This window comes from Pundamilia nyererei, unplaced genomic scaffold (genome assembly GCF_000239375.1).
Source record: "Pundamilia nyererei isolate P.nyererei 1_Seehausen unplaced genomic scaffold, PunNye1.0 scaffold00001, whole genome shotgun sequence".
Taxonomy (NCBI): domain Eukaryota; kingdom Metazoa; phylum Chordata; class Actinopteri; order Cichliformes; family Cichlidae; genus Pundamilia; species Pundamilia nyererei.
This window is the reverse complement of record NW_005187402.1, coordinates 11,240,100-11,253,095: the sequence shown is the minus strand read 5'-3', so window position 1 is coordinate 11,253,095 and position 12,996 is coordinate 11,240,100. Positions and strand designations below refer to the sequence as shown.

General features: G+C 40.0%; 1 protein-coding gene across 2 annotated transcripts in view; it reads left to right on the top strand.

Annotated features, from left to right (window-relative positions):
• pdgfrb (platelet-derived growth factor receptor, beta polypeptide) overlaps window positions 1-12,996 on the top strand; it is a 28,042-nt gene that overhangs the window by 9,609 nt on the left and 5,437 nt on the right. For both annotated transcript variants that reach the window (XM_005719868.2, XM_005719869.2), the window contains exons 2-19: window positions 1,580-1,654; window positions 2,254-2,571; window positions 2,823-3,080; window positions 3,229-3,359; window positions 3,727-3,892; window positions 5,510-5,690; window positions 6,909-7,024; window positions 7,209-7,332; window positions 7,470-7,681; window positions 8,060-8,154; window positions 8,232-8,364; window positions 9,390-9,494; window positions 9,808-9,918; window positions 11,141-11,297; window positions 11,554-11,720; window positions 12,049-12,161; window positions 12,488-12,610; window positions 12,832-12,943. In XM_005719868.2, the coding sequence (XP_005719925.1) occupies window positions 1,606-1,654; window positions 2,254-2,571; window positions 2,823-3,080; window positions 3,229-3,359; window positions 3,727-3,892; window positions 5,510-5,690; window positions 6,909-7,024; window positions 7,209-7,332; window positions 7,470-7,681; window positions 8,060-8,154; window positions 8,232-8,364; window positions 9,390-9,494; window positions 9,808-9,918; window positions 11,141-11,297; window positions 11,554-11,720; window positions 12,049-12,161; window positions 12,488-12,610; window positions 12,832-12,943 (2,671 nt within the window). In that variant the 5' untranslated portion in view covers window positions 1,580-1,605. The remainder of the gene's footprint in view (window positions 1-1,579; window positions 1,655-2,253; window positions 2,572-2,822; window positions 3,081-3,228; window positions 3,360-3,726; window positions 3,893-5,509; window positions 5,691-6,908; window positions 7,025-7,208; window positions 7,333-7,469; window positions 7,682-8,059; window positions 8,155-8,231; window positions 8,365-9,389; window positions 9,495-9,807; window positions 9,919-11,140; window positions 11,298-11,553; window positions 11,721-12,048; window positions 12,162-12,487; window positions 12,611-12,831; window positions 12,944-12,996) is intronic.

Below are 12,996 nucleotides of genomic sequence, written 5' to 3'. Positions count from 1 at the left end.
ACGTGCACATGTGAATGAACTACGACACAATAAAAACATAACATCTCTTTCACTCGCTCTTGCTCTCTCTGTCTGTTTCTCCTTCACCCTTTTTTATTGGAAGCAGGAGGCAGGGGAGGAAATGGACCAGTCATGTTTTTGGAGCAACTCAAGAGCTGTGAGCTTTTCGTTTTGGGAGCGGAAGTGCCAGAGGCAGTTAATTTAGAGAGACAACATGTATCTGGTTTGAGTAAATGTCCTTGGGTTAGTCACAGAACTTTTTGTGCTTCACCACCACTATCAAACTAATCAGCTGTGTCGTCTTGTTTAAACCTCAAAACACCACCTTTAGTAACGTTGTGCAGCTCGATGGATACAGCAAAGGAGGTCTTGCCAAAGATATTTAGTTGATGAATGAAGCGTGAAGCCTTTTTGTTCGTGATTAGATGGAGAGATGTAATCTTCAAAACATGTGTTCTATTATGTAATGTAGGAAAATGGCCCAGTTTCTTAAAATAGAGGTGGTGCAATTGGTGTACATTATCTTATAAAAATGTTAAATTGGGGAGCGATTTCTAGAGATACATTTCACAATTTTTCCATTGGCTCACTCCCTCTCTTCCTTCTCCACCCTCGCTCTTCCCAAGAATCAGTCTTCCGCCCTCTCTTTTTCCCACCCTCGTATAGGCCTGTGATCCATCCTTAACTGTTTCCAGACGCCTCTGTGCTGCAGGCCTTAACCCCTATCCTAAACATAACAGCAAACCACCCCTCCCCACTTTCCTTTGGCCTCTCACTGTGCTGTACAATTAGAACTTCAAGGTCTTTGATAACAGTTTCGGTGATGGTAAGCATGGGTCAACTTTGACCCCCCCAAGTGCTGAATCCATTGATGCTGACATTGCTTTGCTGTACAACTCGATACCCTATTAGTAATGCCAAACCATAGCAACCTTTCAAAACTCCAAGTGCACTCCTTTGTCAGCAGCTTTTGTGACTGCCCTCATTTTTACTTTTGTTTTTAGCAAAACCAATTAATGGCTCAGCATGGCTGTGGAATAGCTCGGACGCAGCATTGTTGCCAGCGAGCGCGTTGCAAAGCCGAACACAGTGACCCGTTTGTTAGCGGGCAGAATGCTGGTGAACCGGGAACAAAAAGAGCCAGACATTGTTGCTCTGTCCTGGTGCAGCGAGGCATCAAATACCTGATGAGTTGCATCGGTACCTCAGTTTCTCTGTGAGGGCCAGTCGCTATTAAAGAAAGCAGCCTGATAACAAACTCAATACTTTTTGTTTCTATTTAGTGGGAGAAAAGCATAGTTTGGTATCATTCTCTTTCATTTGACGCAGTTTGTTCTGACACACACGATTTATTTTCTCACTTAACCTGATCTTGTGGAGCCTGCGAGAGCAGAAACCGATCCATCATGATATGAAGCTCATCCTCACATGGACAGATGTTAAGTCTGTTCAAGATTTGTCTTCATTGATTTGAATAGAAAACAGAATTTTGCTGTTGTGTTCATTTTCACTTAACTGTTGAGGCAAAATACTTCTGAAAAGGATCACTCTTGTTGTTTGTTTGTTTTTCTTTTTGCAGAACAAAGTGACTTGAAGGCCTCCGTGATGAGGAAGGTGACAGCATCCCCGCTCCACCTGACAGTCACATTTACAGGTGAGGCCTAAATTTTACTTCAGCAACAAAAAGTGAAACTGTGTAAGAAGAAGCAAAAGTCATTTGCAGGGAAGCAAGAAGCTTGAAGCTAAGTTTGGATGGAGTATTTTACAATTAGGGGAAATAGATACTGCGAGACTGGGACTCTTTTATAACAAATCACAGTTAATATGATTTGGATATCTAATATAACAATTTAATATAAAAAATGGATATAATTGAATGGGTTATAACTTATATCTTATTAAATTTGCAAAACATGTGGTCAGGATTATGGGGACAGCATGTTTCAGGTTTTATTAAGTAAGTATGAAGTCATTGTGTTCAGAATGTTTAAAGAATACAGCGACTTCTTCTGTGATTCATTAGCTGTGGGATTTCACAACACAACTGATGCATTCACTCACCTCTTTCAATTTAAATGTATTTATCAGTGACAAGGCGTCGTCGCCCTCCCACTAAATTGCTGCAGACAACTCACATCCTTCATCATTTAAAGATAGCGCAGGACTAACACTGTTGATTTAACCTTTCACCTCCTGCTGCAGTCTCTGTGACCTCCATCCTGACCTTTTTTTGTCTTGCTGTGCAAACTGCAGCTCTGCTGTGTTTCTGCACTGAGCTGCGCTGCCTGGAGATCACGCCCGGTGACAAAGAGTTTGTTCTGGCCGAGGGCTCCTCTCTTACCCTTACCTGCAGCGGCTCAGGGGAGACCACGTGGAAGTTTAAGATGGACGATGTGCCGTACTTTCAGCTGGAACCATCTAAACCGGGTCACCAGAGTTACGAGATCGTGCAAAGTGGAGCCACATCCAGCGTTCTGACGTTGTTCAATGTGAGCTGGAAGCACACAGGCGTGTATCAGTGCATTGATCAGCGCACGCGAGACACCGAGGAGGTGGCTGTGTTTGTCCCAGGTGGGGCCTGGTTTGCTTACCTTTGGTTTACCTTCCTGATTCAGAGTTTGCAAAGCTAACTGTACAGTACAATTGAACAAAAACTGTCTAAGTTCCATGCTGCATGTAAATAAAGAGCTTCTGAAAACACTGGGATTTTGAAAGCGCTCTGAAGAAGAGTAAGGTGAAAAACCTCCAGGAAGTTCTTTGAGGAAGACGCAGTAAATCAATAGAAAAATATTTTTTGTCATAAAAAATGTGTCTGTCTGCAGATCCTGACGTGTGGTTCATAGAGAGTTCTCACGGCATGGTAACAAAGACCAGTGAAGAAAGCACCATCCCCTGTGTGGTCACCAATCCAAAAATCACTGTCACCTTGCACGAGAGGGACACTGACATACCCGTAAGTGGGGTGTATGTTCCTAGTGAGGGCTACAAGGCGCCGGTGGAGGACAGGAATTACGTGTGTCGGGGAGAGCTGAACGAGGAAGTGCGAGAGTCTCAGGCTTTCTATGTCTTCAGCATTGTGGGTAGGTGTTCAGGTTGAAGAGCTTGTTTTAGAAATAGTTCTTTCCAACTTAATAACTTGATCAGCCTTAGTGCAGACATTATTGTTTAGTTACATTACATTACCACACCCTTTTCACTTCTCCCTTGTGTTTTCTCTTCTCGTCCCAGTCCCAGAGGCCATTGACGCCTACATCAATGCCTCGAAGACGGTCCTGAAGCAGGGTGAACCACTGACAGTAAACTGCACAGTGCACGGAGTGGAGCTGGTGAATTTTTCTTGGGATATTCCCAATAGAGGGGTGAGTAGGAGCGCTATTGTTCCGTTTTCCCTTTGTGATCACTCTAAGGCCTCTGGACCAAGCCCAAATTATATCAAGATGTGGAGACACACCTCATAGTTTTTATTCTGCTGTGAAACTTTACTCACAGCTCACATTAGGCTGGTATTGTAATAACTGGGTCTCTGTAGGTCCTTGTTTGGATAACAGCGAAGCTGAAATGTTTCCGTTTTATCTTTGATGATGAAGTTTTATTTTTATGGCTTTATTAGAACATGTTTTAAAACAAACTCACAGCTTTTCCTAATAAGTCTGACTGCAAAATGAAGAGCTCATTGAAAGTCCGATTTCAATAAATTCATATCTTATTCTTGTACTTGTCTCTAAGCTTGACTTCTATGAGCCACTGACTGATGTCCTGTCCCCCACGAGCATGCGCTCCTGCCTGGTCTTCTCCCAGGCCACGGTGGACCACAGTGGAAAATATGTCTGCCACGTTCATGAGGGCATACAAGACCAGAGCGCCTCTGCCAGCGTCAACATCACTGTGCTTGGTAAGATTAAACCCCCCTTGCACACCCCCAACCTTTCTCCCACCTTCCTCCCACACACACACATAGACACAAAAGTAAAACAAACTGATGCTGTGCAGATTATTATTACCTTTTGCTGACATAGGAAAGACTGCTTATTATGTCAACCTCTGGATGTTACGGTGGGAGAGGAGTTACTTTTAAAGGAAATGAAGATCACTTCTATTTGTTTTTCTTCAAAGTGTGAAATAAACTTTTGACACGGTGTGGATCCCTCGAGTGATACATTGAGAAACAGAGCTGTAAATCAGTGGGTACAGCAACTTTATATTTAGACTCACAGTGTTTATGTAACTGGGGTTTGACTTCAAATGTTAACATACAGAAAGTCAGCATCTTAGCTGCTAAGGTAAGCGGGATTCATCATATGTACTCTTAATGCTCTGTCTCCTGACCGTCACTGCATGCCGTATAGGTCAGTTAATGCTTATTCCACCTGCACTGAGGTGTGTTATATTTATACAAGCTCGAAGCTCCATGTTTAGTAGAGACAGGAGGCCAGGACAGTTTAATGGTGGACACTGGACATCTCAGTGGAAAAGATGCATAGTGTCTGACCACAGAGGTTCAAGAATGTAGAGCAGCAGTACAGAAGCAGCTTAATAAATGGTTTTGTACAGAGAAATGGTCACATCAAAAAGCCTTAGACCAAGAAAAGCAGTCTGAATAGAAACACAGGGGAAAGTAGTGCCCAGCTATGTGAAACTAGAAAGTATTTTTTAGGATTTTTCTTTTTATTCTCTGGCCTGCAGAGTTTTGGTTTTGGTTCAGTCTCACTGCTCTCCTAGACAAAATCTTTGGTTGCAAAAATATCAGTGGAGTGGAGAGTAGGTATTGTGCAAAAGTCTTGTGCCACCTCTTATTTCTTTATATTTTGCTTCCTAGGATACAGACTTGCTTTGAATTTCTTTTAAAGTGGTCTTGAGTAATAGTTTTCCAGGCTTCGTTAAGATGAAAATTAAGATAAATAAGATTTTGATACTGGCTGCTTTTCCAACTCATTTTCTGTCCAATTTTAAATTGTATTTTGAAGCATCATCCTGTTGTTGTTGTTATTGTTGTTGTTGTTGTTGTTGTTTTCTGGTTAAAGCTATGAAAAATTCCAAAGATAAGACAGTTTGACAGACATAAAATAGTATTTTTGCACCAACAAGGTGATTCCCAAAGAGGCTTTAGCCAAAAACTGGGAATACCTAAGCAGGATGTGCAGCATGTCCTTAAAAAAATTGAGGAAATCTGAATAAGAGAAGAATAAAAGAGAAGTCACAGGCCTAAAAAATAACCTAGAGCAGATGAACAGGACCTGAAAGTCATGTCTTTAAGAAATAGGAAAACAATTCAACAGAGACCTGAAGCAGGATCTGAGAGATGCATCTTTGCCTGTATTTGATCCATCTATTGTTCTCTGATGCCTCATCATAATGGTCTCAGTGGTAGAAGCCATTCTTTAGGAAAGGAAATAAGGAAAAAATGAGCTTTGGCAACAGACTTTTTCACAGTACTGTAGTTAAGCTAAAGAGAAAAATAATTTACTATATTTAGTGCATTGCATATATACGTTGCTCTTTTTCTTGTTAGAAAACGGCTTTGTGGACATCAAACCGCCTCAGCAACGAAACATTTCCGTCAAGCTACAAGAGAACGTGGAGCTGAGAGTGGCGATGGAGGCGTACCCTCCCCCACAGGTTTACTGGACCAAGGATGGCGCCGCCATCAAGGGAGACAAAATCATCAACACGAGACAAGAGCATGAAATAAGGTAGAACATCCAACCAGTATTTAGTTTCACGCACACCACAAAGCACCCAAACACGTCTACGGCCTTGATACATTTAAACAATTAGCACAGGACCTATGATACGGCGACAGCCTCCACAGGTCAGTCTGCTCCTGTCAGTCATCGCCAGATAAGGGTCTCCACAGAGAGAAACACGATATCCTCTGGAGGGCTGGACGCCATCGTTCATCACACAGGAACCATAAACACCAAATGCTTGTCACAACTTACTGAGTTGTGTCTTTCAAACGGATGTCAAATAAAGCTTAAATTTGGAGGCTATGTTTTCACATTCCTGCCAACACACATTAAATATCTAAGTGAGATATCAACCACAGGGATGATGATAGGTAGTTAGAAAGAAACAACCCATGTTAACGAGTTCCATGAAGTCTCCGGCCGTAATAAATAAGAAAGAGAAACATCAAGATGTTTTTTTTCTAGTAGTTCACAAATAGAGAGAAAAAGTCAGCACCTCCATGCTGACAGCTATGTACAACACATGAGACAAAACTGTCATGTCCCCTGATAATGAGGTACATCATAAACTTTATATCTTCTTTTGTGTTGTTTAAAAAATCAAACAACAAACACGATAAAAAAGAAAGTTTAATTCCACTATAGTGTAGTGTAAACTCATCAGCTGGTGCCATCACAGAGTTTCTACCAGATATTTTCATTTAAACCCGTCCTTCTTGTGCACAGTGTTTTTAACCCGTTGTGCTTCTTAATATTTTCATATCTCACAAAGTCTCTTGAAGACTTTAGAAATGAGTTTGCTCTCATATCTAAAGAACAGTTCATTTTGTGTTCAGCCCCATTTCCACAAAAGCTGGAACACTGTATGAAATGTAAATACAAACAGAATTCACTGATTTAGAAATTTCATATAACCACATTTTTTCACAACAGAACATGAAAAACATAATTAATATTTAAATTTACAATATTTTTACATAACAGTAAAATTTAAAAAATGATTTTACACATGGATCATTGCATTTTGTTTTTATTTACATTTTAAACAGTGTTGCTGCTTTTTGGTTTAAGAGTGTTTTGTCTCTTATTAAAGTAGATCTGATTAAATTTGTAACTTTTTGCCAGTCAGCTTTGATTTCTCCAGACAAATAGTCAACATTTTCAGTACTGGAAGAAAAAGTGTATATTTTATTTTTTAAAAATGAATTTTTTGTACCTCAGGTATGTCAGTGTTCTCACCTTGGTAAGGGTGAGGACAGACCAGAAGGGCCTCTACACTGTCCTTGTTACCAATGGAGATGACTCAAAGGAAATGACCTTTGACCTGGAGGTCCAAGGTGAGCCTTTTTTTTAAGCTGAAATGTTCCCACGTGTTTTGTGTGCTGTGGGGTTTTGTGTGGTGTTTTATATTTTTTGACCGACTGTCTGAAAGTGGAGTTTGTGAATGGAAAAAAGCTGAGGACAGATTGTGTTTTTCTCCGAGTCAGCAATGATTAATGGCTGCTGCCACCCTGTGTTTAGTTCCCGCTCAGATTAAAGACCTGACCGACCACAGTCTCCCAGGGAAAAAACACTTGGTGACCTGTGTTGCAGAAGGGGTGCCAGCCCCAACCATACAATGGTACAGCTGTGGCAGCATGCTCAAGTGAGTCCCTACCACCCATTTCTCCATTGAACTGTCACAGAAGGAACACTAGGTGGCTGACCAAAACACGCTTTGCTTTCAGTGCGTCTGTTTTTGACTGGAAATATTTCACCCTCCGATCTAATGTTCTTCTGCAGGTGTAGCAACCAGACAGAGGTGTGGAAGCCGCTGACACCAGAGCCAGAGGTGCTGAGCATCCATACGAACGTGAGCTACAATGAGACAAGAAAGGTCAGTCAGGTTCGCAGCCAACTGACCTTCCAGACACCTCAGCAGGCCACAGTTCGGTGTGAGACCAGCAATCAAGAGGGGCTCATCAGCAGGCGGGACATCAAACTGGTATTCAGCTGTAGGTGTCATGTGATTATTTATTTATATATATATATACATGTATATATATAATAGGGTAGATGAAGGATATTATAGAACATTATACTTTAAGTTTGTCATTTTTTTGTTATACAAATATAGACCATGCCACTTTACTATTAAATGGGTAAATGATAATATAGGATTAAATTAAATTGTATTTGGCTTAAACTGCACAAACACTATAGGAAAGTCTGATAAGTTTATAGAGACACAAAGCAAACTTTGTATCCTTTAGTAGACTGTACGTCTTAGACAAAACATAGCTTCATTTATACTTATAAATTAATTTCCAGCATGTGGAGATTCATGTTATTTATATTGTGTCTAATGTTCTGTGTCCTCTTGCCTATTGCAGCCCTTTTCTCCCAGGTGGCAGTGTTGGCTGCTGTTTTAGCCTTAGTGGTCATTGTTATCATGTCTTTCATCATCCTCATTGCAATCTGGAGGAAGGTAAGAGAAACTCAAACATTTTTTAGTTTCCATTTTTCAATTTTCCTTTCTTCAAAAGCAATGCTGTTTGTTCTCAGAAACCTCGCTATGAGATCAGATGGAAGGTGATAGAATCTGTGAGCCAGGATGGACATGAGTATATCTACGTGGACCCCATCCACCTGCCCTATGACCTGGCCTGGGAAATGCGTCGTGACCACCTAGTGCTGGGTGAGTCCTCAGTTAAGAGAGATGATGAGCTAAGCTCAGCTAACAAAAACTAGTCCTGATGGAAATCCTAATATCTTGCATGTGTGCAGTTTAACTTAAATCTGCTCCCGTTCATGCAAATTAGGGAAACCCAACTTAATGAAGATCAGAAATTGCAGTGTTACAAATGATGCTGAAAACAAAGGCAACAACAACATAAAAATATGAATCATATTTTTATGTTGTGAAGCATAATAACAAATTTAAATGGAATAACCAAATTAAATTAGATTAAACTATTAAAAAATAATTTTAAAAAAAAAGGGAAAAAAAGAAACAGAACAGAAAATGTCTTTGTAATTTTCTCCCACTACATTAAACCTTTTTAATAGAGGTTTTCCATAAATGGTAAAATATTATGTGTGGTTAAAAAAATATGAAAAAAATTATGTGGCACTAAAAACAGAGTTTTAAATCTATTAAAGCATCAACACACTGAGGATTGAACAAATATTTATTATCTTAGGCATTAAAATTAGCCTAGTCAACTGAGGACACTAATTTGTTGTAAGCTGCAGCTAAATTTTCAGCTTGTAACTTTTTATTTGTCTTAATAGACGCATTTGCTTCCAGACATTTTAAACTGGAGCTTTTGCCCGGTAGCTCTAGTGCTGTGGGTGGTTTGTGTTGTCTGGGCACAGTCGACACTGGAATACTAAACAAACCTTGTTAAACGTCTCTTATCAGCTCCAGTGGCACTTCATTTTTAAAGCCCTATTCACAGAGAGCTTTTAAACTTTCATGTCTAATGACTGACATGTTCATAGTCAGCTGCTCACCTACAAACAGGACACATCTCAACGTCGAGAAAAACATCATATGCTCTTAATAAATACTATTTATCTGTAATGATCTTCCCTTCTTCAGAAAATAACATACATTTGCTGACACCAATATTTTAGTTAAAAATGGTCTCCGTTACTTTTGCAGGTCCAATGTGGGCCCCATTCAGACTCTGTCCTTCTGAGCTCCTCTTTGTGTTTCAGGTCGCACTCTTGGATCAGGAGCGTTTGGCAGGGTGGTCGAGGCAACTGCATATGGTCTCACGCATTCGCAGTCCAGCACAAAGGTGGCAGTGAAAATGCTGAAATGTAAGCCCTACAATATAAAAACAAAGCAGAAAGCCATGTGCGTAATTTGTGTGAACAGTATATGGACCCCCGCATAGCTGTCAGATGTTGTGACACCAGTGCCATATTCCTTTGGGCTCATAGAGAGCAGCAGCCTGCTGAGCTTTAGTTTGCTTGCCAGCCTGATTCAAGTCATAGCTCACAGGTCATTGAGCAGTTTGGCAAAGGCACAGTGTGTCCTGCTCTCAGGGTATCTATTTCCAACTACCCTAAGTTTATGCATCTAATTTTTCCAGCTTTTTCTTCCCTTCTTTTTCCATCTTCTGACATCCAGCTACAGCCAGAAGGAGTGAAACTCAGGCCCTGATGTCAGAGTTAAAGATCATGAGTCATCTGGGTCCTCACCTCAACATCGTAAACTTGCTAGGGGCTTGTACCAAACATGGTGAGCATGCATCACAATGACAAACTGTGGAAAACTGCTTTGATACACATGTCTGTCTGCTCATTTTAGCTTTGTTTAATGCAAAAGGTACCGGATAATAGTGGTGAAGATTTGTTTAAAGTCAAAGGTGGGAAGTTCAGTGGCATTTGGTGCTGGATTGGCCTATATTTTTTTAACATTAAAGTCACAATACATTTACCATCAAAATAATCAGTACAAAAGGTTACAAGTAAGGAAATGTGCTTTTAAGTAAGAAAATGTGACTAATAGAAAATGATTTTTTAAATATAGAAAAGTACAATTTATCATTTTGGAAGTTTGCTTTTCTTGCCCAGAAACAAGTTTATTTCACTGGTCAAAGGAATAGAAAAGCCTTCTTGGCTTTCTTACACATGATTAAAAACAAAACTACTGGAAACTGAAAGCATAATAAAATGGACAAAATTAGTCAACCAAGTAAAAATAAGGTTTTGAACCAGCCTGTTTGTTAGAAATTTGATGTAACCCATTTACCATAGCATGCTTTCTAAATGGACCTTTCTAAATGGCTCTTTATACTACCTCACCAGACTTCCTAAACCCTTGTCTAACTTCTTAAAACAGTGCTTTGATTTACCCTAAAATGGCATGCAATGCTTCTGAGTGTGACTCTACCATTCATAGCAAGAGGGTTCTCAGAATAATACCCTTGGAAATGTAAAAGTTTGCTACATCTAATAGTGAATATACTCACATCACTACTGACTACTGACTCTACAACAGAAAAAAGTATCCATTATTCTACTCCCACCCCACTTTCTTTGGGTAACGATGTGAGAACTTCTGCTCTAGATTATATAATTCACATTACATTGCACTTTGGATAATGAGTTAATGAGTGTTGGCATGTCTTGCACTTTAAATAGCTGTGGAATTTCTTTAAAGAATGCTGAATGAAAGAAAACAGCCAAGTGCATTAACTGTAACACATCAGAGCTTACAAGTGGTTTTTTTTTTTACATCTAGAACAGCTGCTTTTGCAAAGAGAAGCAGCAAAAGAGAGTCCCTCAGTTAAATATGCTCAAAGCATAGAGTCAGCCACACAGTGAAAAAAGTACTGTATAAAAGCTCTATATTTTTGAAAGTTATAGTTGATTTTATGAGGCATACATAATACATACAAGTATAAAGAACATATTGTATTAATATTGTTATTGTTTTACTTCTTGTTCCCTGATCACAGGCCCTTTGTACCTGGTGACTGAGTACTGTCGCTATGGCGACCTGGTGGACTACCTGCACAGGAACAAGCACACGTTCCTGCAGTACTATGCTGAGAAAAACCAGGACTACAGTTGTCTCATCTCCAGAGGAAGCACCCCTCTCAGCCAGAGGAAAGGGTGAGCGAAGCAGACTGGAGCTTTCAGAGCTGCACAAAGGGTGTTTTTGTATGATGTGGGAGGTTCTTTTTATTAAAACCTCCTCTTATGTACTTTGAAACATTAGATAAATATACTTTATTGATTCCTAAGGGGATATTTTTCTGTTGTAAAGTTTCAGATGATGAAGGAGCATAAATAAACAAATATGCCTTTAAGGTCAGTTTAGTGCACTTTCTCAGACACAATAAATATATATATATCTCCATCCCTCCAGCTATGTGTCTTTCGGAAGTGAGAGTGATGGAGGATACATGGACATGAGCAAAGATGAGCCCTCAGTCTACGTTCCCATGCAAGAGCAGATAGATTCCATCAAATATGCAGATATCCAGCCTTCTCCGTACGAGGCTCTCTACCAACACGGCTTCTACCAGGAACAAGGTTTGATTTGAGCCAGTTTACCACTGTTTTAAAATCACTTTAACCATGATGGATGATGAACTCTGCCACTGTAAGCTGTACTTCTGGTTGAAAAGCACAGTGCTTTACATATAATAGACTAATGAATACTTGTTTTCTTAACTGATCAAATGCTGGAGATAATGTACAGACAAATGTGGCAACATATAAAGAGCCTGATCTCTTTTTACCCAGGCAGTCACAGGACAGCCAGAGTTCCCCCATCACAAAAGACAATGTCTTCATTCATGTTCATCACCTTCCTTTTTTTTTTCTCCTGCTGATCCTTTCACCTTGTCACTGTGTTCAGGAGTCAACAGATTAGACCTGGTGATCAGCGACTCTCCCAGTCTCACCTACGAAGATCTTTTAGGATTCAGCTACCAAGTGGCGAAGGGGATGGAGTTCCTTGCCTCTAAGAACGTATGATATTTTATAAAATACTCATCTCAACCTTCTAGATAACTGCCATTTTGTGCCCATTTAAACAAAGATGAAATTAGAAAATTAGTCTTAATTTTCCGATAATGTAGAGAAGAATTGGAAGCTTAGTTTAGCATAAAAAAATTTTGAAACAGAGAAAAGAAACTGGAGAAAGCAGGTAGCCTGACTGTGTCAAAAGAAGACAGAAGAAATAGAGATCAGCTAATCAGCATCCAAATTTGCAGCAATATGTAAAAGGAAAAATTGTGCTTATGTGGCAACCTCATGATGATTACAACAGGTATATTCGTTTTCCTCCTCCGCAGTGTGTCCATCGTGACCTGGCTGCCAGGAACGTCCTGATCTGTGAGGGCAAGCTGGTGAAGATTTGTGACTTCGGCCTGGCCAGAGACATCATGCATGACTCCAACTACATCTCTAAAGGCAACGTAAGTATAAAAAAAACCAGTGGTTTATGGAAAAACTTATGGAAAGTTATTCTATTCTGTTCTGACAAGTTTTCACCTGTTTTGGCTTTTTATCCGCGTATAACATAAATTTAATAGCAGCAAATAAATTCTAGCTGGACTCTTTTAGCCCTCCTGACTGTTGCATGTTTCAAATTAGGAACAGTGGTTCTTTAATAAGATGTGTTTCTTCTTTCATTCAGACGTTCCTTCCCTTGAAGTGGATGGCACCTGAAAGCATTTTCCATAATTTGTATACCACCCTAAGCGATGTGTGGTCATATGGCATTCTTCTTTGGGAGATTTTCACACTGGGTCAGTTCAGGCACACTCACATCAACACACAAAAAGCTTTTAGTCCTACTACT